This window comes from Camellia sinensis, chromosome 11 (assembly GCF_055761805.1).
Source record: "Camellia sinensis isolate YWXY chromosome 11, ASM5576180v1, whole genome shotgun sequence".
Classification (NCBI taxonomy): Eukaryota; Viridiplantae; Streptophyta; class Magnoliopsida; order Ericales; family Theaceae; genus Camellia; species Camellia sinensis.
In genome coordinates, this window is record NC_138971.1 from 7930318 (window position 1) to 7955516 (window position 25199).

Sequence of the window (25199 nt, forward strand, 5' to 3'; positions counted from 1 at the left end):
CTTTTGCCTTTTCAGTTCAAAACAAATGATATCATTGACCAACTATATATATCTTGATTTTCTACACAAATAGATTGAAATCTTTTACAAACCGGACCAGCCTTACTAGCCAGGAAGAGTCACAAAACTGCTCATCCCACCCCGAGCTCACACAACACAATTTTTTTTTAAAAAAAATAAAAATAAAAATAAAAAATGATATACATATTTGAATCGCTAGGATTCTTCAATGTGCACCCACTCATCTATCGTGGTACACATCAATTCTTGGAACTTAATGCAAAATCGAAAGCCACGAAAGAGGCATACAATGACACAGTTGCAACCTCAGTAAAAAGTATGGATGTACTACTGATTTTAATTTATCCGCGAGCTATTCCTTCTTCCCCACCACTTCTTTCTAGCCTTATCACTAACCCCTTCTTCACTTCCAAGCTTGTTCAGAATTACCTTTGTTTCCCTTAGTCTTGTCCCATAATCCTTCTTCCACGCTTCAAACATCTGTTTCAATCTCCGAAGCTCACGATCCGGGTTCAAATTTGCCTCGACCTGACCCGACTTTACCTCCACCAAGAACTTAGCATCATCACCGAACACTTGACTCCTCTGTTCAAATTCTTCAGCCAACCGACTTATCACACTCAGGCCCGCACTCATCGGTCTCAGCCCATTGTTCTCAGGACCCCTGAAGTTGCTTCCAGTCTCCCAGCTGTCATCGTTGAGGTTGACTGATGCGTCAGAATTTCTCTCGGAATCCTCAATCGCAAGGCTCTTCTTCGCAATGGAAAGGCTGGACTGGAGCGATCTCATTTGTTTCTGCCAGACTTCTTCCATGGACTTCATTTTCAACTCGTATTCGGACCATCGATTCTCATACTGTTGGAGCCGTTGGTGGAGGATGTCGTTCTCCTCTTCTTTCTCTCTTAGAGCTGCCTCGGCTTTAAGAACTCGGCGTTGTAGCTCAGCAAGGAACGATGACTTCACCAACACCTCATCTGACTCATTACCCTGCACGACTCATCATAGTTACCTCATACGCAAAAAATACAAGGGGAAATGGAAAGAGAACAATTCACATAATAACAACAAAAACTATAATGAGCCCACCATGATTCATTTTCTTGTAAATATTTAAAGCGTAACATATTTCAGTACTCTCCCTCACACATCGCCTCTCATGAATAAGCCATTATTGTGGCAAGCAAATGGATAAAAATGACGTCTGTGCTTGCACGAAGTTGCTTTTGCCTTTTGGGTCCATCAATATACAGATTTGAAAGAAAGAAGAAAAGCAAGTGCAACGACAACAGAGAGGTGTTCTCTATGACCTCTGCCCCATCATATCATACTTTAATAACAAAATTAACCATAATGCATACAATAAGAGTAAATCTAAGTGCACAGATGATCCTCAAAAAATGGGACACAAACATGATACGACGGATAAGTCCCACACATGGTGGGAAACACTATTTGTCTCCCATTGAAAATCTTCAAGAAGAAATCAAACTTCCTCATTAAAAAAAGAACTTCAGTAAATATTCAGTGTCTTTAAAACAAGCATAAAAAATGAAAGAATGTAATCATTGCATAGGTAGTAAAAGCCAAGGCAGAGTCAACGAGTACCTTTCTGCCACCAAATTGCAGTAATGCTATGTCTCCTGAGCATCTTCTAACTAACCAGCCCCGAATAACTGCAAAATAGCAGGTCAGGAACATGAAACAAACAAACTGTGCAGCTGCATAAATAAATTACCTTAGGAAGGCAATATCAGACTGGAGTTTGCCCACTGTAGGGGGTTTCAGCAACTGTCTCAAAACTGATCACCCCCAATGCAGTTATTCATTTTGAAAATACAACTTATAAATTTCCAAACTATTCTTCAGAAAATTAATATCACTAATTGCTTTTTTATAATCTTTCTTATTTTTTAATAAGACTACAACCTGCTCAAACCCAGAGTGCATTGCCAGCTTTTCTGTGAATTCATATATCATGTTGGTGACTAAGCAGGACTCTCTTTAAAGGTATTAGGCGTACACCAAAGGTACTGACAAATTACCTGATTGTATTCGAATTGATGCATCACAAACATCTACAAATCTTTTTCTGTCAATCCTGCTTTTCACTTGCTTTTGTATGATCACAGCAGCTCTATGCTTCTGTAGCAGGACTGCATATTCTTTCCTAGTTTTCTTACCTCGGACAACTGTAAGAACAGATTTTCAAAAATCGATATCGTAGGTCCATTTATGATAAATTAGGCTACCTCGTAAAAGGTATTTAAAAAAATTCAGACTATAGGCGAACGTTGACATACATGATTGAAGGGTGGCAATTCCCCTCTTCAGTTCCTTGAGGTAACGGCGAGCTTGGTGACCTCTAAAACAGCTTTGAACGCGTAAGATACCATGGAGAGTACAGTTTCTTGTATCCTCCAGCACACCAATCTGTATAGATGGTCAATGTCACACAAAGATTGATGATGAATAAAATGAATGACTTTGTTTCTAAAATTGAATTTCTGATATTTTGTCCAAGCATAAGATTTGTAAAAATTAGAGAATTCACAATTCAGCCCATAAAGTATAAACACTCATTAAACTATACAGAATAGTTAGTGTGTGGGCTGGCTTTTTGCCACCTCTATCCATGTCATATGTAGACATCATGTTTTCTTATTACCACTACCATGTTTAGGTGTTGGGGCTTCCCTCTTCTTCCATTTCTTTTGTAAAACAGATGATTTCGCTATAAAATTGACGAGTTTCCCTGACCAAGATTAAACTATTTGTGGAAAGGCTTGTTAGGGTCTATCTTCCAATTTCACATTAGTCCAGAAAGCAGTCTACAAGGGTATCAGTTACGTAATACTACAAACAGTTGTAATTATAAAATAAAAAAGATTAAAATACTCAACAGAATCAGCAAAAATGTGTAATGCCCAAGCAACGAAGTATTTGGAACAACAGTTAACAGTTTCTACAAGCTTTTATCACAAGTCAACATTAGGACTGCAAATGAACCGAATTGTTCACGAACAGGCTCGGCTCGACTCAGCTCGAATAATAGACTCATTTAGTAAACAAGTAGAGCTCGAGCTCAAATAAGCTCGGCTCGTTTATCTCCATTTAAATTATATAGTAAATATATTATTTATATATTAAATAATATAAACAATATTTTTATTTAAATAAATTAAAAAAAATCTTACCGAGCCGAGCTCGAGTTTCATTAATATTAACGAGGCGAGCCAAGCCAAGCTTGAGCTCAGCAATGCACGGCTCAGCTCAGCTCGTTTGCAGCCCTAGTCAACATATACCTAATACAAAGGCCTAAACGTAAAAATTATGTAAAATCCTTTCACTTGAACTACCTCATGCTGCCAAAATCCAAATGAAAATAGTCAGGTATTTCAATTCAACTAGATCCGATGCATGTGTTAAAACACATCACCCACGGAAGTTCTTTCCTTTCCATCAAGGAAATTTACTACATTTGTTGTATAGCATCTGTAGATGGGCAAAAGCTCAAACGTGCGGCCCTCCCTTTTTTGAGATAGGTTTATAACCTTTTCCCATAACACATGTTTGGCCAACTCATGTACCAAAAGATCATCACCAAATGTTGGTCTCGCCACACTGAGAGGCAGGAAGGGGTGAACTGCCTAGATATTTAAACCTCTAGCTTTAGCCCCAGTAATAGATGACATATCCATGAAAATTGCAATATATCTGTACGTTCAAGACCTAAATATATCCTTTTTCATTGATTTTTTACTTTGATATTTATATATTTTTCTATGGTCTTCCAAAGCAAATACCAATATTTTGCAATGTATCCATTTGGATATTTTTGAAGGTGTGATATCTATTTTATCATCAAGCTACTACTGACTTTAGTTATGCAAAAAGGCAGCTCAACTCAAGCTGTTTTTACTCAATGTGGGAAAACCCGTCCACATGCACAGAAAATTTTCAACTTTTACCCTGTTAGGATGAAGGCCTTAGTAGGATTATCTAAATATTTGCATCTTTATTGAATAAACTAGATTGCAGAGTCAATTGAAAGTGTACATCTTACCTGGCCAGTGCGGAAAAACAATTTTGTGTAGCCAACTTGATACATCTCAGGCAAAATATTGAACTGATGAAGAATTGCAACTGAAACACTTAGTGGGTCTTGCGATGCAACATTGTCCAGTAAAAGAAAACCATACCTAATGCACGATACATGAAAAGAGGGCATTATAAAAATAAAAATAAAAGGATCATTGAGACAAGAAAAATCAGATGCTTGAGAATTTATTACACAATTTTTAGCATGTCAATAGAACTAAAAAAATTAAATAAAATGACACCATATTTCTTTACCTTCTGGCAAACTTTTGATGAGTCATCCTGGTAGGAAAGCCAGATCTTGATATTCGAACAACTTCTAGGACCCCACAGCATCTTAGCTGCTGCAGCACAAGTTCTTGTTCATACATTCCAGGAGATTGAACGTTGTTGGGTTTGATACAACGAATGAAATGTGGTGTTGTACTCTCTAAACGTTGCATTAATTGGAACAATTGGCCCTAAATATCAGCAAACATGAATCAAATTAAAGAAGCCAACTCATCCTGAAAAGAAAATTTTATACAATATCATGTGATAAACCACAAACCATGAGGGTCAAGTATTCTCAGAAATGATAATGTAATATCATGTTATACTAATCCATCATTTGTATCAGACACAAACCCATGTGCATATGAAAAACCAAGAGTCACCCCAAATTTAAGACATATTTTATGATTATTTATTTCAAGGCTACAACATATGTAACCTCCAACTCTTATGTACACAGAAAAATATTCATATTTCACATTCTATAAAGAAATATTCCTACATTTTGGAATCTACATCTGGATCATAAATAAGACTAGTCATAGAAACATGGGCCAAACCTCTGTAATCAATTTGTACATGATCTTAATTAACAATACACCCCATAAGTGGTTCATCAGTCACTACTATTTTAAACTTCAGTAAAATATCGCTTTCAATATGATTGAAGTTCACCTAAGAAGTTCAAATCCATTCTTGCCACTGCTTAAGCTTTTGTCCAAAAAGTTTCTTTTATGGTTTATGATGCCTTTGAGTTAACACCGCTTTTGATTCTTGAAGCATTCTTAACAAGAGTTGAAACCAAAAGTCTTAGCCATGCAGGATTGGTACCCACTATAGTACAGCTTAGGAATACTATCTGTTTTTCTCTCATCAATGTAGCACACACATGGGACAAACACAACATCACAAATATGCTAACACAACAATTCCTAAGAAACTAGGACATGCACACAGTAAGGACACCAAATCATATTACTATTCATATACTTTTGATGCATATAATGTAAGAAAAATATCTGATGTAAATAAATATCTAAAAATTCTACTTACAAATGCAAAATATGAAAGACGAAATCCCACAAATGCCATATATAATGTACGCCTCTTAGAAATGTTTCAAAATGTATTTGGGGTGGTGGGTTGCATTCCCAAGAAAGTCAAACCTTAGTCATGCTAAGAGATTCACCACATAGGTCTTATTAGAGACTCTGAAAACTGTCGTCAAAATGGAAACAGGTCCTCCCTAGAAGTGTCCATGCTACTAATACTCTCATTACTATTAGTGACATTTCTGATTCGCTATCTTGTATTTAAAAATTTTATGTCCTTGAATAAGTCACGTTGTGCCTTTTTAATTTGATAGAATGGGTTTTTAAAGAAAATTACTATCCATGTAAATGGCCCAGACACCCTTTTCTTTGTTTTGCTACTTCAATGCTAATTAGAAAGCAAAAAAATAAAAGAAGAAATAAAATTTAAGTGCCCCAAATGTCACACAATGCCTCTCAGACATTCATGCTATTCTAATTAGCATAAATGGCGACAATGTGAAATTCCATGATCAGTCTTTGGGACAAACAAAACTCCAGAAAGTGAATGTACCTTAAATTTTGCTGCAACACTTAACTTTTGGGAGTCTGCTCCACCTGATTTATATAGTGCACCAACAACAGGCTTCTCAGATTGAGCAAGCAAAGACGATGCAAATACCTGAGGAAGGTGGCATTTGCAAGAGGATAATAGTTGAATGGTATCCAAGTGTAATAAATCACGATTCTTCTCCAGAAACCCACTTGTGTCATACATAACCTGCAAGGAGCAAGTGGAACTATTACTTCATTCATCTGACCGAAGTGAAAAGGTGATACAACTAAAAGAATTAATGGCCCATCACCTATAGTACATCTCCAAACTCAAGAGAACTTAGATAAATCAACTTTGGTCAGATTTGGTGCGGTAGTTTATCTTCTGCTAAAACTTGATAAGAGTTTTCATATCTACTTGGCAAGCATTTGGATTGTAACAACAAAAGGAATAACAATGCAGGATTTGCTACGGTAAATAAATACCTCGCCAGCATAATGGGAAACACTAAAAGCTTTGCCCCGTTCTCCCCTAAAACAAGAATTGGAATTTAGATGCTGCTTAAGCTTGTTGGCAAACGTCAAATCTGTACCATTTGGGAAGGTAGACTCTTCATCTAACAGAGACAATAACCCCAATGGTTTCTGCATCCAAGAAAGAGATCAAAGGGCATTACTTAATATGTATATACATAATAAATGTGACAGACAGACAGTAAATAACAATAGGTTTAAACCTTTTAACAAAAGCACCGGAAACTTTATTTTCATTACCTACCAATCCTCCAGCCCAATTTCATGTAAATAATATATCTTTGAGTCAAGGAGAGAGAGAGAGAGAGAGAGCACAAAGAAACTGATACACGATGCAAACTAGCATTAAAAATTTTATGCAGAACATTTGGTACTCCATCATATGAATTGTAACATCTGATACAGACTTTCAACATCGTACCACGTAACTATTCATAACATGAGGGGGGATAATGTTTCAATTTATACAGCACATAAAAAAATCAATATTAGATCTTCATGGTTCTTTTGGATTTTGATAAGGCACAGAGGACAATATCATCTTATACTAACAACGTTAAAAACACAAGAAACAAAACACTACAAACACTACACATCATAATTAGCACATTGAAGCCAATGCATCAATGATCTCTATACCTTTTCAAAAAGATTCAAACAGTCTTGGTTGTCTTCAAAATCAACTCTGGCCCAATCAATGCCATCTTGGATATATTCCTAACACAGAAATTTCAATTGTCAATCGAAAAGAGTTACAGGATAACTACTCAATAGATTTGACCATCACTAAAATGGACTTTCTGTCCATTGTAAACAAAAAGAGACCAGTATTCTAAGATCCAATGGAAAGTAACATTTTTAACATTCCCATATCAATGCTGAACCCCATTGATGTTCCTGAAAATTTGAACACGAACTCACTGGGGTTATCATTGAAGTATGAATCATTGACAATAGTTGGGGTTCCCACGCGCCACAAAATGTAATGGCTTTTTTTTTTTTTTATGGATACAACAAAAAACAATATTCATAATTTCAGGTGTCCGGTAATCATTTTTTTTCCCCTGAAGTTTTATTATTCAAAAATCAGTATAGGTTAAGGTAAGCACCTGTCTGTCAATTAAAACCTTATGGAAGGTAGGTGTAATTATTTCAAAACTGTGAGGCTTACTCTATTTTTTTTCCAAACTTCAGGGGAGGTTAGTGTAATTTACCCTAAATAATGTATTCTATACAATCAAGACAAATAAATTGACTTAATACTAACAAAAAAATTTTTCCAGTGTTCTATCTATACCCAGTTTGCATGTGTAAGAACCAAGATGAGCGCTGGAGCTGAAAATTTTGCTCACCACTCTGACATTTACTTAACCTTAGTCAAAAACACTTCAAATTGATGAAAACTTTTGATCTTCAAGATGAGCATCTATCTGTCAACCTGTTGAATGCATTTTGCAGCCTCTTTTTATATATATGGGTGTACATGTATACTGAAATTGACAAGTTGCTTTTTTACACACATACATATACGAGTCAAAGATGTTAGAAAAGTGCAATTGTCATTGCCCACTTATTTCATCATAAGGTCATGAATGTGAGCCTAAGTGATTATATTGTTCCAGTGCGAACTCTAATTGATCCTTCTTTTGTGGTAACTGTTGTGCAAATTATTGAGTTTAAAATTTTGAGTCGCATGAAATTTACTGGATACAATACAACAAATCCTCCTGTCCCATCCACAAGGCTTCATTCAGCATAAGCACTAATATTTCAGTACTCAGAATACACAAAAAAAAATGGTGACCCCTCATGCAAAAGCAGGGTCTCGAAAGGGCAAGAAGTACACAACCTAATTGAAAAGCCCAGCCCACATTTCTCCTTAAAACCCAGGTATTAAGGAGAGGGAAACTGGAGTCTTGTATGGGGCAACTCCAGGCAATGTGGGACACATTTCAACACACCTTCCTGGACCACAACATACAGTAGCCAGACAGGCGGCACACCAATCACAGGCCCAACTAAGCTCTAATACCAAATTGAAAAGCGCAGCCCACACTTCTCTTTAAAACCCAGGTATTAATGAGAGGGAAACTAGAGCCTTATAACCAGCACAGAAGGGGCAACTCCAGGCGATGTGGGACACATTCTAACAAGCCTTGTTTTCCACGCTAAATTGACCAATTTGTTTTATTTACTTAATACTCTTCAAAGGTCACTCCAAAATTTATGCAAGTTAACTATTTAACAGATGTATAAAACCAGGGTAATGAGCTAGAACTGAAAGTGGGTTCCAACTTTGGATAAAGTTCTGGTTTACTCAACCGAAGACTGCCTGTGCTTTTTAAGCCTAATTATTACCAGAATTTCTATCTGAAACTTGAGAGAAGAAATCATAACACACAGAATCCCTTTTCCTTTTCTTTTTTCTTTTTCTTATTTTTTTGGGGTGCCATCTGGGACACTCAGAATTTTTCAACATTGATTTTCCAGGTACTTAAAACACAGTCTTGAGAAAAAATTAGAACAGTTACCTCCTGCTCTAACTTAAATAAGTGACGATTGAAGTGTTGCTGCAATCTCTCATTTGCATAATTTATGCAAAATTGCTCAAAACTATTACTCTGAAAAAAATAAAAAAATAAAACGGGGTTATGTAGCATCGTTGCTTATATCATTATAAAAGAAACGTAAAGATAAACACAGTAAAGCACAGGAACATACATCAAATGATTCAAAGCCATATATATCAAGAATACTGATGGATCTTCCAGTACGACGTTTGCCCACTGCAAGAGACTTGTTAATTTGCTCGACCAGCCAGTCAAACAAACAAGAATATATTGATTTTGCTAAAGCATCTCTTGTGTCAATGGCCTGAAAAATGGAAGGCAGAATTGAAAGATCATCACATTTGAGTCGGTTCTTACAAACTTTAACAGATAAAAATAACTGTAAAAACTTCTGGAACTTGACAAAATTTAAGGGCAATCCTCTGTATTACATATCATATGAATGGAAAGAAGATTTTAAAAATATGTAGCTTCCACTATGAATTCCTTTCCAGAAGTAGCCATAAATAGATCCAATGCAACCTATTACAACTTTATTAGATGAAGAAGAGAAAGAAGTTGCAAAACTTATATGAGGCATAAGCCTTGCCAATTGGACAATGTCATTTAATAATTTAATATGAGAGGGAAAAAAAAGTACTTGATAGAAGTAACACCTTTAAATGCACATTTATCATTAAAATAAATTTATAGAAGATAGCATGTATTGTAGTGTAGTAATATGAACTCAACATCGTGTATATAAAATATGAATCTCATATGCTCTCAACCAAAGGTCACAGGCCAATGCAAGATCAACATGTCACACTTGATACACAAAACATGTGCAGTCTCTGTCTCGGTGTGGTAGTTTTTATGCTCCCAACATTAGGCCATGGGGCAGGGCTCAAAGATAAATGCCCAATTTACCAATTTCCAAATCATGACATGAGTTAAGTATTGACAGTATCTTGAACAGGCACACTTCACTCAACTTGCAATATCAATGTTACTATATGAACAAATTAATGATGTCTCCTAAGGAGCTTCTGCAAAAGTATGAATTCAACCATCCCATCATAAAATATATAAATATATGTGTGTGTATGTATAATAATAAATAAACAATAAAAACAAATATACTGAGTTCATGGCTAAAATCTATCATTTTGAGGCACATTCTGTATCTATACTTGTGAGGTGCCAAACAAAACCATTACACATGGCTAAATGATGCGGTGCTTAATGTCACATCCTGCTAAATTCTCCATGGCAAAAATCCTACCAAATGGGAGCTTGGAAGAATGGAGCCAATGGAAGAATCTAGAACTTCCTAGCAAACTCTAGCACATGTGAGATCATGGAGAATTCTAGAAGCCCCTAGATAATTCAAGTACATACACACTTATACATGTAATTAGACTTGTAGATATTTGTATAAATATTTCTAGAAGGCATTCTAGAATCTTCTTGTAGCTTGTAAGAAGGCTTCCATGGGAAGCTTCTACATACCTCTTTCTTGTGTATTCAAGAATGTTCCAAATGTGCCTATAAATAGGAGAGGAGCTTATTTGCTCCAAACCATCCAAGAATTGTACAATTTCTCTTAAAGTGAATACAAAGGCATTCTCTTAAACTCTCTGTCTTCTCCTTCTCTTTCTTGCAAACTTGTGAGTCAAGCTAACTTAGTCTCACTAGTAAGGCTTGTAAGCGTCTAAGCGCCGCACGGAATGCTTGGAAATAACCAAGGTCGTGACATTAAGCTTTTATTTCGTCATTTTTCAAAAAGGCAGGTATCGAGTACTAAAACCAAAAAAAAAACAAAATATAAGGCAAGACAATGATGAAAGAACAAATCCAAAAAAAAAAAAAGTGAAATCCATGCATTGAATATGTGACTTCAAATTTCCTATAAAAGTTTCAAAATTTTGAACCCAAAAGTTGGTCCTGAAGGAATTTCCAATAAGTCCCACCATGAGAACATCATGAAGGCACAAGTAGGGCTGTAAACGAACCGAGCCGTTCATGAACAAGCTCGAGTTCGGCTCGTTCAAACTCGGCTCAATTAATAAACGAGCCGAGCTCGAACTTAAATTTTAAGCTCGTTTAACAAACGAGCCGAGCCCGAGCTCAATAATACTCAGTTTGATAGGCTCGCGAGCTCAAACATATATATATTATACAATATGTATATATTTATATAATATATAAATAAATATAAATATAATTAATAAAATATTAAACTTACAATTTTTTTTCTATTATATATGTGTCCATATATATATATATATATATTGTAACTTCAACTTTGGAATCATTTGTTTCAGCTTTAGTTGACTGGAGAAGCAATGGGCCACCACATGGGACTTTTATAAGCATTCACCTTTGAGCATACTTTTGTCATGGACCGATGTGGGACTCTTTTGTGCAATTCCTCACAGCAACAAAACGGCGTCGTTTTGCTGTATCATGTTTCAAACAATCTGTCCCACATCGTTTACACAATGTTGTTCAAGGCAAATTGATATCTATTTATGTTATGTGTAGTAGTAGGCTGGCTTGAAGTCTTGTTTCAAGTGTTCCAAGAGTTTCACTTGGCCAACGAGCCATAACGAGCCGAGCTCGAGTTAGAAAAATTTTATGTGAGCCGAGCTCGAGCTGATATATTTGAGCTCGCTTCGAGCTCGAGCCGAGCTCGAACATCTTTAAAATAAATCGAGCAGAGCTCGAACAATGATAAACTCGACTCGGCTCGGCTCGATTACACCCCTAGGCACAAGCCTCATAAACCTCATGAAACAGTGATTCCTAACTCCACAAACCTATGATACATGCACTCAATAGATCCACTTCAAATTATCCAAAATAAGATAGTCAAACCATGTATCTGATCTTAGTAAAAAAATAAAAACAAAGAAAAAGCCTCTAATTTCAGTTGAAAAAATAATTTATGAGGGCTTAATATGTGAAGAACCCGCCAAAAGCATCTAGTTCATTGATACTACAATGCCATTCATAGATTGACTACAATGTACAATCTAAAATATGTTATGTTGCCCAATAAAATAATTTACCTGAGATTGAGTTAGCTTTTGAACAATAGTATCATTCCCAACTCTCATTTTGCGAGTTGATAAAGCTAGCTTTAATTCAGCAACAGTACACTCAATCAAATTAGCAACAGTGGTTAGACCTGAAATTTGAAAAACCCGAACTTAGGAGAATTCATAGAAAGTTCAAGAAGCAATGAAAATAAACATGTATATATTATAAAACATATTATGTGCTCTTCATGACTGTAGTGCATTAGATTGATAAGTAGAACTCATTTACATGATTTTTACATTGGTGGCTTACCAAAAGAGGAAAAACAGACAGAATAAGTGATGGATAGAGAAGAGTACTAATTTACAATTACTTTTTGGGCAAATTACATTTTACCCCCTTCAGCTATTGCCTCAAGTCACTTTACTCCCTTGAACTAAAAATTGTAACACTTAACCTCCCTCATCTATTAATTTTTTTCAATTTGGACCTTAATGACAGAATCGCCCTTTCAACTATAGGGGTAAATTAAACTTTACCTCCTTAAACTATAACTCAATATCACTCTACCCCCTCAACTATCACTCTACCCCCTCGACTAAAAAAATTGTATGATTTTTAAGCTAAAATACAGTTTTTGATTTTTGTTTTTCAAATTTTCAAATTTTTTGTTTTTAGTACATTTATTCATATGTTAGTAAAAACTTTTAAATTTTTAGATGCACCTAAAATGTATTGTCACAACAAACCAGGGAACCCAACTCTCTGGATCTCCCATTTCAGACTTCCGAACGCAATAGCGGATGTTCCATGTTGCATAGCTAAAATGTATGTTCTCCGGATCTACCATATCGGACATCCAGTAGGTCTAACAGATGACTGATCAGACCCGGCAGACACATTTCCACGTGCTTAGGAGTTGGGACTACAAATTAGGCACTTGGCCATGTCTTAGAACCTTAATAATGCCTAGCAATCCTTGGTTATGACAATTAGTTGGGCTCCTCGCGTGCCTTGATTGTAGGAGGTGCAGGAGTGTAAAGGATTTATTTGTGAATCCTCTTTTGCTTTAACAGATTTTTAGGAGAGCTCAATTTTTGTGTTGAGCATTTTTGCTATGTGCAAAGCTCTTTTATCTCTTTTTTACAGAGGTTGCACCCGTTTTGGCGCTTTCTTAATAAACATTTACTTATCAAGAGAGTATTCAGAAATATTTTCACTCCACATATATCTAGATCCCCGTGAGTTTTGGGGGTAACAATTGTAATATTTTTTATTTTGTCTACAGAATTCTATCAATGAATTTGTATAGATCTTTTTTATTTTAAACAATATTTGTTTTCTTCAATACATGGTTCAAGATCTCTCTCCCCCTCTATGTGTGTGTGTAATACATCTATAAATATCACTCTCCCCACCCCCGGGGAAGAATTTATTAATCCACCCATGCTATCATCAAGACAATGGATTGAAGTGAGAGAAATAAGGAGAAATCAGCTAATATGAATAATCAATCTAATCTATTAATAGTTCCTCTCCCTCTTCCAAAATCCTATGAGCTTGCTTAAAAACAAGCTCATATGAATTTTTGATTTGATTATAAGGACAGCGGATGGCATTCATGAAGTACCATCAGCAATGCAATATTTTCTAAAGGGGTTTCAAAACCTCTTCACTGCAACAAGGATTGCCATGTCCATGTTCAGCAATCCGTCACAAGCATTTGAACCCTTGAACCGAAGTCCCTGGGGTCATACTCAAGAGCAACAGGCTCAAGGAGGGCTAGTATGGATTACTATGTCCAAACTGCAATAAATAGGATTGTTCATTCAAATTCAACCTGATCAGTGAGCAGAAACAGTTCACTGATCATTTGCCCAGCAATTTAGGAGTGTTACTACCTACAGCCAATAAACCAGCTAGAAGCAAAATAAATAATAATAAATCAAATGAACAAAACAACTATGCAACTGTTAAACTTTATCCTTTTAGAAAGATTGTTACCTTCATCCGCCACAGGTTCAACATGGTTTTCATTATCAATCACTATAAAGGAGACATTCCCCAACCACAAAACTGCAGTGAGCATTTTAAATACACTTTCTTGATCCTCTTTGCTAACATGAACAATATCCAGAGCTTCCTGAAGAGTGAAAAAAGACACAATGACGTTCATATATAAATCAACCCCTATTTCTAAACTTGAAGGGGAAAGGGAAAAATAAGACTCTAAAAGCATTGATGGTTATAACTGTGCTCATAATAATAAGAAGAAGAACAAGAACAAGAAAATACCATTACAATGCGAAACTGTTCAGCATCATCAAGCCCAGAAATTGAATAGCAATTGCTTTGCCTCAAGTATTTATATTCATTTGCACTTTTCAAATTCAACTTCTCTGTGTTACAAAGCAACAAATTGTAAAAGAATAATAAATAAATAACAAAAATGGGCAAAAGGTGTAACATAGAGTAAAATATAAAGGTTGAAAAACTAAGCTAACATATGACCTTGTCATGAAAATATGCACAAATCTGACACAAACCAGTACAGTTTTTCAATCCGCATGATCCTTCAAACAGAAGTTCAGAACGTAAAGAATATTCAGATGTGCTGGTGGAATTTTGCATTGATTCCTTTTTCTTTTTTCTTTTGTGATGAGTAATTGGCGTTGGTTTTATGAACAAGGATGAGCACTTTATAGGCGCAACATATGCAGTACTTTTCTATAATTAGTAAAAGAAGCTAGAAGTTGTGTCAATCCTGTATTTTGAAATAAAGAGGGCAAAGTATCATTTCTCTGCTTAGCATACAATACTCTCTTGACAATGATGGACAGATATAGGATTGAACTATAGTTTCTAAAGCTTCAACTCTGGAATCAATAACACTAATCGTCCTGTTTAACCCTTTTTTTCCATGACAACCACCTGGCTAACAAAGAATTTATATCACCTTGCAACTTAATGTTGCTCGTCTCATGCACTCATCGCATGCATGGCTCAAAAAGTTCTAAACAAACATTTTTAAAGGACAGGAAAAAAAAATTACAATTCAAATAAAAAAAAATGGAGAGACTGATTAGCAAAATTCAAGAAATGGATAGGACTCGTCTCTGATGTCAATTGATGAAGAGCAACTGTATATAAACACTTCCCAGGAAAGCTCCTATACCAAATACTAATGCATTTTAAGAAGATGTATCCTTGGTTGAGGTGGACTCAGCTGTGAATAAACATTTAAAACTTATTTGACATTAAAGCAATTGGAAGATTATGCAATTGATTTATTCTAATTATTAGTTTTTCAACTTTATTTTTTTTCCTGAAATCATGGTACATTTTCTTATATCAGAATTTTTTGGAGGTTTAGTCTTCTAGGTATAGAAATTGGGTTATTGTAATTTTCGATGTTGGCAGAATTAATTTTAAAGGCATCTTGATCTTTGTGTTCTTCTGAAATGACTATAAATAGGCCTTTTGGTGGAAAACCAGATACACCCTTCAACAAGGATCAACAATGAATATATGAGGAGTTCCAACCTCTTTCTCTGTCTCGCCTTGTGCCCCTTCCTCTCTTTTGCACTTCCCTCTTCTTATCCCTCTAAAATCTATTGGCCTTCTCCAAAGATTAAGAGGCTTGGAAGTCACTTCTTAGCCCTCCCTGTCTCATTCTTTCTTCTCCTCTTTTATTTCCTTCTCTATCCATAAACAAGAGACATGAAGACATATTCCACCTCCCAGTCTGATCTTCTACTCACCCCTCTTTTTCTCACCACATCCAGAAAGTAAAAAAGATGATAAGGGAGTGGTCATTTTTGTTGGTCAGTTGAAGATAAATTCTGAACTGTCGATATAGTTGGATGATGGGACAGGTTACCCTACTTTGGACAATTTTCTGAATTTTGTAGGCGCTATGGAATTATTAGAAGGCATAGCAGTACAGACTTTGTAAGGCTCCTATTGACAGGGTTTGCGTCTCTTCAGGACAGGAGGATTTAATTACATTGATAACCATTTTGAGTATGAATATAAACGTTTTAATCTATACTCTCTTGAAATGGGATGTGGAATTTTTAGGAAAAAGTGTAGAGTGCAAAGGCATACCCAACTCAACAAACATTTGCCATAATTGATTGGGGTCAGCTACATTGGTCTATTTCTCGAGTAGGCTCTATTAAAAATCATATCCTCAATCAATTATATCCTTCCTTATCGCCTCTACCCATGTTTCCATTGAACTTCCTCTATTTCTTTCATCACCCTAACAAAGATCAAATCACTCCTTTCTGGCTGTTTAATTCGTCTATACAATAGACAGTATTTTCCTAACAATGGACTTGGCCCGCTAACCATTTGTTTGCGTGCTTTGTTAGCATGGGGAATATAAAATTAATGACTGTAACAGTATATGCAGTAACTGGATGCTTAAGATAGTATGATATGAATACAGCACATGGAAAATTCAATAAGACAGTGGGGAAAAATGCAAGTTTACATATAGACTATGAAGCACCGACACTTCAAAACAAGTGTCGTATCTGTGTCAGACACATGGACACTTCGGGGACACGCGGATACTTTGGGAACACGTATGGGACGCACCACCTGCCATGTACTCTTATTTAATTAATTTATTTTCAGAGGACACTTCGGGGACATGCCAAGTTATCTTTTCTCCCATTTTATTTAGTACTTTTGATGAATATTGAATGTTTATTATTTTTTTCTTAGATTTAAATACTTAATAGATAATCTATAAAAAATATATATAAACTATAAGTGTTAATTTAAAAGTGCTTTTTTAAAATTAAAAAAAAAAATTAGAGTTAGTTTTTGTTAATATTGATTGTTTGTGGATGTAATATTAATCTAGATAACAAATAAAAATAGATGAAAACATATTTTACTGTCGTGTCCTCGCCATGTCTGTGTCTCCATTTTTTGAAATTGCTTGTTCCGTGTCCGTGTTCGTGTCCACATCTATATCTGTGTCCATGCTTTAGCATATAGATACCAAGTGGAAAATCTGAACATAATTTATAGCTACCCATAACATGCAATAAACATGTCACAAAAACAACAGCGATGAACGATTGTACCTCCAAGGGCAAGTGGAGCTCCAGCACAAAGTTGATAAAATATATGATATGACCTTTCCCCTTCCGCACATTGGACTACTCTAGACTGTTCATCGAACAAGTTGGATTAGTAAACTGTATGATTAAAATCAATTAGACCAAAATAAAAAATGAGGGCAATATAGACATACCTTCTCAAGTAAAACTATACAAAATAAGAAATACGTCACCAGGAGAGAACAAAAAAAAAAACAAAATTATGTCAGTTGGTCATTGAATGGAAGCAATAGTGAAAAAAAAATACTAAGGACCACAACGCAAGAAGCTATCTTACAAGTTTGAATCATGGCACCCGATATTTTTCCAGTTTCACTGAAGTGAATTTCAATCAGCTTTCCCTGTGACAAGTTCGTTGAGATTATTATTACTTGCAAGGGAAAAGGGCAACAAATATAAAATTCATTTTCAAAGAGTGGTAATAATTTATCAATGTAAACATATATTAACCCAAGGAACAACTTAAATGCCTAAGCAAAAAAAAAAAAAAGGGATCTTACAAATCGACTTGAGTTGTCATTTCTTGATGTTTTTGCATTACCAAAGGCCTCTAAAATCGGATTTGTTTTCAATATTTCATATTCTATTCCACTACCACCTCCAAGTGCAGCCAAATATTGCATTGCTATCTTTGCCGTCTCAGTCTTTCCTGCTCCACTTTCACCACTGGACACATAAATAGAGTGTGTATAACCAAGGCATGCAGTGGATATAATTTAGAACAATCAAGCACTTAATACAACAAGTCCTCACTAATTACCCCTCACAGAAATTTCACCATTGTATAATCCCTGTTTATAAACAACGAAAAAGCATCATAAAATGTGTAATAGTTTTCATCATGACTTGATGCCGTATCATATATTAAACAAATGTTTCCAACCAAGTTTTGAAGGTATGCTTCCAAAAATATAAATCAAATGATATCAGGTGTTTTCAAATCAGAAATTGACCAAGTTGAAGAAGATGAAGAAGCCAACTTTACAGAAGATAAAATAATCAAAATTTAAAACCAGGCATGGTTTTGGGAAGAGGAAGAACGATACAACCAGATTCCTATGCAGGACACTCCAGCATCAGCTGATGTGGGAAACTATTTTCAAAGAAATAGACAACTCCCCCAAAATTCCACACAAGTCAAATCAAGGAGCATGTCATGCCATTATATCAAGTAATGATAATGTGAAAGAGCACTTTCAGCAACATGACATAAGACCTCCAGGTATTTTGTGCAGAAAATTTTCTTTATTGATTGCCTGTACAAGATAAAATCCCTTGATTGCCTGTACAAGATAAAATCCCTCCTAAGGCACAGTGCTGGCTGCAAGGACAAAAGCCTGGGCTGTTCAAGCATGCCACCACTTCATGCAAAATATACAAGTAAATAAACAACTAAATAAGGTTGTGATTGGTAAAGTTGCTGGCTTCATTTTTCTGACAACGAATGTATTTTTTCTGATAAGTAACTATTAAACAGTCTTGGTATAACTCAACCCCAAAAGCTAACTATCGAGGTGAGGGTGCCCTCACGCTTTTATACTATGCATTACTTTAGTATCCAGTCAATGTGAGACTTTGCTTCACACCTTCCCTCACGCCCAGCATGCTCATTCAGCAGTACCTGTGGCATACAGGCCAAGGACATGCACCCTACCCATCCCTGGTACTCCAGCTCTAATACCACCAATTATCCCAAAAGCTTAAGCTATTAAGGTGAGGGTTCCCTAATGCTTTTACACTGCACGTCTTTCTTTTTTTTTATGACCAAGTGTCCGGACCAACTTACGCGCACATCAACTAATTCCAGGACCCAAGCAAAGCGCCCCCTCCACATGGATCAGGCAAATCTTAGGCAGAACCCGCAGGCGTGGTCCCAAGAAGCAAATTGCTCCTAATGGAAGTTACACCTGAGACCTAGACGGAGCACACCCCTAGATCCCAAGTTGCACTTACTAGGCCAACCCCTTGGGATTCACATTACTTTAGTATCCAAGCAATGTGATTCTTTAATTATACAAAACACTGCATCATCAGAAAAATGACTAGTAGACTAAAATGTAAAACATAGAAAAACATACTGTAAAATTATACAATCAAGTTAGCAATGTTCAACTGACCTTATGATGATAGATTGATTTACTTCATCTGAAAGAAAAAAGAAGAAACATTGTAAGAGTTTCACAAACTCATGGTGATTGATTACCAAACAAGGCTTAGGTGTTAAGAAACCAAAAATCCAAAGTTATCTAGAAAACAAAAACAAACTTAGACCACCTCGTCTCATTTCCCGAATGGCTGTATCTGTGATTGCATACACATGTGGGCTCTCAATAGATTTGCGCTTATATGCTTCAATATAATTATCTCCATACAAAGGGACTTTCTTGAAGGGATTAATGGCAACCAACACAGGTCCTGCTTTTGTCTAGAATGGACACAGAATTAAGTAACACACAAAGATATCAGACAAACCAGACAATTGAGGAGCAAATTTAGAATACAACTCAACATAACAATAGACACTTACATAAATAACATCCTGATTGTATCTATACTGAAGATTGTACAATACTGAAGGTTCATTAAGATAACTTAGTTGCATCAGATCATCTACACCATCCAGAATATCAGGATTCGCAGGTAACAGACTTTCAGAATTTACCTTCAAAACCTAAAATTTAAAAGCAATAAAATGATCAATTGAATTGCCTAACAAAGAATAGACATTCAAGATTTAATATGTTTGCTTACTTTTCCCTCAGATAGTGATACAACAGATTCAGTCCCTGAAGTTGATAGTACCTTCCCCAGCTCCCAGTTCCCATTAGAAAGTTGAATCCAAGATTGAAGCTTCTGAAAAAGTGAATTTTAACAAGTAGGTAAAAAAAAATCAATACATAGTAGATTGACTACGTTAGCTTCAACCATCAACAGTTTGGATACGGCCTACATATTATGGTGTAAAATATCAAATGCTATTGCAATATTTTGCAGTTCCCATGCAAAATCACTGCAACTGTCACCACAAAACAAAAACAAAAAAACAAAAAAACAAAAACAAACAAACAAACAAAAGGGAACAAAATCTATGAAATTATTTCTGTTGTTGACAAGTTACAAAATTCCCAACTTCCAAATTCCAATAAGCTCTGCTTCGAGGTAATTATCTGCAAATTAGATCTACAAATTCAAAATAAAACTGAACTTACTAATACAATTCAAAACAAATAACAGTATTCCTATTTTACACTTTGTTTTTTTCATCTAATGATACCCATACACATAATGGCATAAACATGACCACACACCAGTAGTTCATAAAATTTTATAGCTTCTCAAGCAAAATTCTATGGAACTCAAGGTTTAACTTTGTTTTAGTGATATTCTGAAAATTTTTATAGTCATGGGAGGCTAGTAGTAATAAAAGATATGGCCCCAGATAAAGCAAATTAGACAGAAAACTATTGTCACAGACCCCAAGCACTCCCAAAAAGGTTATATGAAGCTCAATAATTTTCCACCCTTGGGATATTTATTTTTTAAAATTTTAGATATTTGTTTAATTTCACGCAGCAATGGGAAATAATATGTACAACATGCTCATAAACCATATACTATAAAATTAGTAGACAAAACTTAGGGGGGGAAATGGATGAATTTTGTTAACGAAATTTCTATTTTTAAAAGGTTTTTTTTTATGGGATATCATTATAAAAGCTTAAGCTATTAAAAAAGAGCATCAATAGGGATGAAAGTTTAACCAAGTGAACCAAACCGGTTGGAAAATTCAATTCTCGGTCAGTTTTTGTCACTGAACCTGTCAGTTCGGTCTCTTCGTTTTCTTTTCTTTATTTTTTTTGAAATTTTTTTTGTCAGTTTGATGTCAAGCCACCTTAATATCAAACAGAAACTGACCGAACCAGCCGGTTTAGGTTCACCTAGCCCCTCACACAATCACTCCCTTAACCTCTCAGTGTGCCTGTTGTCTCGTCTCAGCCTCCTCCTCCTCCTTCCATCCCTCCCTCCCTCTCTCCATAACCCTGACCCCCTCTAGCTCTCTTTTCAAAGTTTTTATCCCTTATTCTGCTCTCCAATCTTAATCTCTCATCAAACCTTCAACCTCTGTCTCAATCAGTCACTCTCATGAAACCCTCAATCTCTCAATCTTAATCAGTCATTCTCATCAAAGAGAGGGTAAAGTCCTAAACCCTCAAGCTCAAGCTCTCAATCTCAGGTGACATCTACGACTCTCCTTCTCCAGCGATTGCATTCTGCAATGAGTTAGAGGTCAATTGTTGTGGACATGTAGCACCGATCGTCGCTCTTCCTCTCCGTCAACAGCAGCAATCATCTCTTTCTCTCCCTTAGGGACTCACCTGAAGGTAATTTTGAAACCCTTGTTTTAATTAAATCAGTTAATTTTCTGAATCCCTAATTTTTATTGCAATTTTTTAATCCCTCAGGCCTCACTTGCAGCAGTTTTTTTTTTTTTTTTGGGAAGAACCAAGTGACTAGAACTCTACCATTACAAAATATCTAATGTTATTGAGGATTTCTATTACATAGAACCATGCTACAAACTATTGAACAAATTATTTTCTCAATCCATAAACTAGCATATACACAGAAATGAGGAGTATTTTTAGCTAAGTAAACTCACAACTCACAAGAAACTTATGTTTTGGGATGTATCCACTGGTAACAAAAGATAATATAGCAAGTTTAAAATCAATAACACCCTTGGATATTCCTGGACTATCGGTTCAACAGATAGCACATAAAAAATTTTGTTAAAACAAAAAAAAAAAAGAAGCAAGCTTTCTCACGAAAGAGAAAAGAGAGGCAATGCCTGGAATAAAACTTTAAAGGTTCTTTGATCTAAATGTTACAAATCCCAACTACAACTTGTAAATCACTTGTATTTTGAGTTGCATACTTGGATACCAAATTTAAAAAAAAAAAAAAGAAAGTTTCATGTACCCCAACACCTGCCATGGAGCATTCCTTATAAGCAATAAAACTTAAAAGAAAAGCTAAATAACATGCTCAAAAAATATGTATATATATATAAAACAAAGAGTTAAACATAGAAAAGAACCTTTTATCAATTTAATTTCAATGACAGCCATACTCCTCTGCTAATTAAGTTTTTACTTAATTAAGAACTCTTAAAGTACAGGAGTTCACAAAAATTATTGGTAATTTAGATGCTAGTTACTTATCTTAGCTCCACAAATTGAATACTTATCTTTTGCAACAACAAACCCTTAAACAGTTGTTGTGCAGAAACTCCACCAGCACTTAAAATTTAAGCACCTTCTCCCTTAAAATCGGGCAAATCCCAACCTTTTCCCTTATACAAATCCCACAACCTTTTTCTTCTGCCTTTAAGCCCAAAACTTGCAATCTATCCTTAATCTTTGTAGATGGTACATTTTAAATATCAAGTTTTGTGCAACATCACGTGCATGCTAATTTAAACAAGTTATAATCAGAAGAACTTGTGAGGATGATATTACTACATACAGGCCATTGAAGAAGTGAAAAATGCACATAGATTAATCCACAATGCAAAGGGTATGTGAGATTCATTCACGGCAAAAAAGGAAAATTCTGAGCTCGACATCCTAATTAAAACTCAAACTTTGAAGCTACAAAATACCTTCTTTGCAGAATATGGGGTGGTGTCACTCCACTTGGATTCAGTACGCAATGGGGCAAACGGTCGTAAAGGAGTAGTTGCCAAATCCAGATCCTCATCTCCCACAGATGGCCTGGCCTCAACGGTTACATTAAATCTACTATAAGGTGATTCATCATTATCTGGAACCATGTTGTTATTAACTTCCTCGCTGCCCTCAACAACCTCACGCGCTACATCACCGTTTTCAGGAATGGCATTGGGGATCATGTTACTGTTGCTTGGATTCACAGCATCAAAGCTCTCAGAAGGACGAGGGGTTGGTGAACCCATAAATCTGAAGTCCACAGGCAACGATTTTATTGCCTGGAGGGAAGGAGATACCGGAATTTTCTGCGACATATGCTCTAAGGGGTTGCGTGAATGAGCTTCACCAGACCCAACAGGATAAAGATTAGGGAGATCAAAAAGCTAACCTTTTTCCCCAAAAAAAAGAAATCAAACTTTAACAAGGACCCACGACTTATCTGCCAACCCTAATGGAGGGGACCATAATTTGCGAAACAGACTGTAGTGCTGTTCATTGATCAATCGCCAACGACAATATCAACACCAAAACTAACCCAATTTGGAAACAATCCACAACAGATGTCTGGCAATGATGTTAAACTCCCAAGTCACACAACTTTGAACGAGTAATCACTTTAACAGAAATTATACCCAAAACTTTCACAAAATTCCCACAAAGCCCTATAATTTCAGAGTCCAAGCACTGTAAAATTGTCTCAATTTCTTCAACCTATCTCAGACTTCAACTCACTTCGCAATGCTCTTCAAGTAAGAGAATTTTTAGCCTAAAAAAAGACCAAAAAACACAAAATCTGATAAATCTCAACACGATCTACTTGTAGATTCTGCCCTCCGAATATAGCAAATCTTCCACAAACTCCGGAAAACGAAATAATAAAATAAAATAAAATAAGTAGTTACCTCGTTCAAGTTCAAGTAAACGGTGAAGTACCTCACCTCTGCGATCGATCTACCTCTGCAACAAGATCGCAAAACCCTATTAAATTTGCCGACAATACAACCAGAAAAAGTGAAAATTTGAGGAAATGATGAAGAATCGGCGAAGATCTTCAAATATTGTAAAGATAAAAGTGAGTCGATAGTGCGAAATCAAAGCTCAAACCCTCAAAATGTTCAGAGGTTTAGAGAGAAAGAGAGAGAGAGGAAATGATGGTGGTGGTGGTCTCTTCGACACATGAGAGAGAAATATGAATAGAGAAAATCCAAAGCGTGTGAAGACGATGCAGCTTTTGCTTTTCTTCTTCCTTTTATTTTCTCTCTCCTCTTTGCAGCACATAAAAGCATATTTTGATTTCTCTGTCACCAAATTTGAAATGGTCATATGTTCAAAGACCATAATGCCCCTAACATTTATTCAGATGACATTGCAATCCTACCTTCCTATTTGTTGGTGGGTGACACTATTTACACACCTCTAAGACTCTCAGTACATACCATCACTTAGTATACATATAAAATAATTTTTAAAATTTAAAAATATCTTAATTCACATCTTAAATTTTCATTACTAATCAGAACTTAGTATACATATAAAATAATTTTTAAAATTTAAAAATATCTTAATTTACATCTTAAATTTCCATTACTAATCATATATTAATGCACCACTAACTATTTGAATACAAATACACACAAAAAAAATTTCATCTTCACTACTACATACAACAAAAACTTCACAATTTTCAAAACAAAAACCATCTTTGTTAACCTTAATCTCCATTGCCGGCAGAGGTATCATTCAGCTGCCATCTTGGCTCGTGTTAATTTTCATAATTAGTATTGAACTATTATCGTATCTCGTCTCATCGTTTTAGATCACTGGCGAAGTGTTTCATTTGGCATCCATCTTCACCAATATTGATCTTTATTGTCAGTCTTGAACTCTCGTCTCTCGTCTCTCGTCTCTTGTCTCTTGTCATCGTTTTAAATTTATCAAATTAGTCATGTTCATGAATATAGAGTTGAACAAACTTAATATGTTCACAAATTTATATTTGAACAATGAATAAAAGTTTAATTTATTTTAACCAAACTAACTTAAAATATTTAATTTTTTATATATCAACATTGAATATTTTTTTGTTCAAATATAAATAATCGAGTATTGTGTAAAAGTTCAACTATAATTATTCGAACACAACGAATAAACTCATCTTCCTAACATACGAACAAGATATATAAAAAAAAAATTAAAATATAATTCATAAACTAACATTTTCAATAT

General features: G+C 35.4%; 1 protein-coding gene across 1 annotated transcript; it reads right to left on the minus strand.

Annotated features, from left to right (window-relative positions):
* Window positions 1-8: 8 nt before the first annotated feature.
* LOC114307938 (myosin-1) lies at window positions 9-24242 on the minus strand. Its single transcript, XM_082893526.1, has 24 exons — window positions 23876-24242; window positions 22907-23739; window positions 19996-20097; window positions 19772-19915; window positions 19519-19669; window positions 19362-19389; window positions 17745-17910; window positions 17522-17585; window positions 17379-17392; window positions 17209-17293; window positions 14402-14505; window positions 14111-14249; window positions 12136-12254; window positions 9234-9386; window positions 9044-9133; window positions 7152-7229; window positions 6465-6623; window positions 5998-6204; window positions 4375-4580; window positions 4085-4220; window positions 2322-2451; window positions 2064-2210; window positions 1627-1694; window positions 9-1008 (listed from the first exon to the last, which is right to left on the minus strand). The coding sequence occupies exons 2-24, from the start codon at window positions 23285-23287 to the stop codon at window positions 358-360; spliced, it is 3522 nt and encodes a 1173-aa protein (XP_082749652.1). The 5' UTR covers window positions 23288-23739; window positions 23876-24242; the 3' UTR covers window positions 9-357.
* Between the last annotated feature and the right edge of the window lie 957 nt (window positions 24243-25199).

Excerpts from the sequence above, each read along its gene's own strand:
- LOC114307938 (XM_082893526.1), bottom strand. The coding sequence starts at position 23,287 with ATGTCGCAGAAAATTCCGGTATCTCCTTCCCTCCAGGCAATAAAATCG. Across the intron at positions 19,390-19,518 it reads CATTCGGGAAATGAGACGAG|ATGAAGTAAATCAATCTATC; the intron begins GTGGTCTAAGTT and ends TTTTTCTTTCAG. Across the intron at positions 17,911-19,361 it reads AATCAATCTATCATCATAAG|TGGTGAAAGTGGAGCAGGAA; the intron begins GTCAGTTGAACA and ends TTATGTGTCCAG.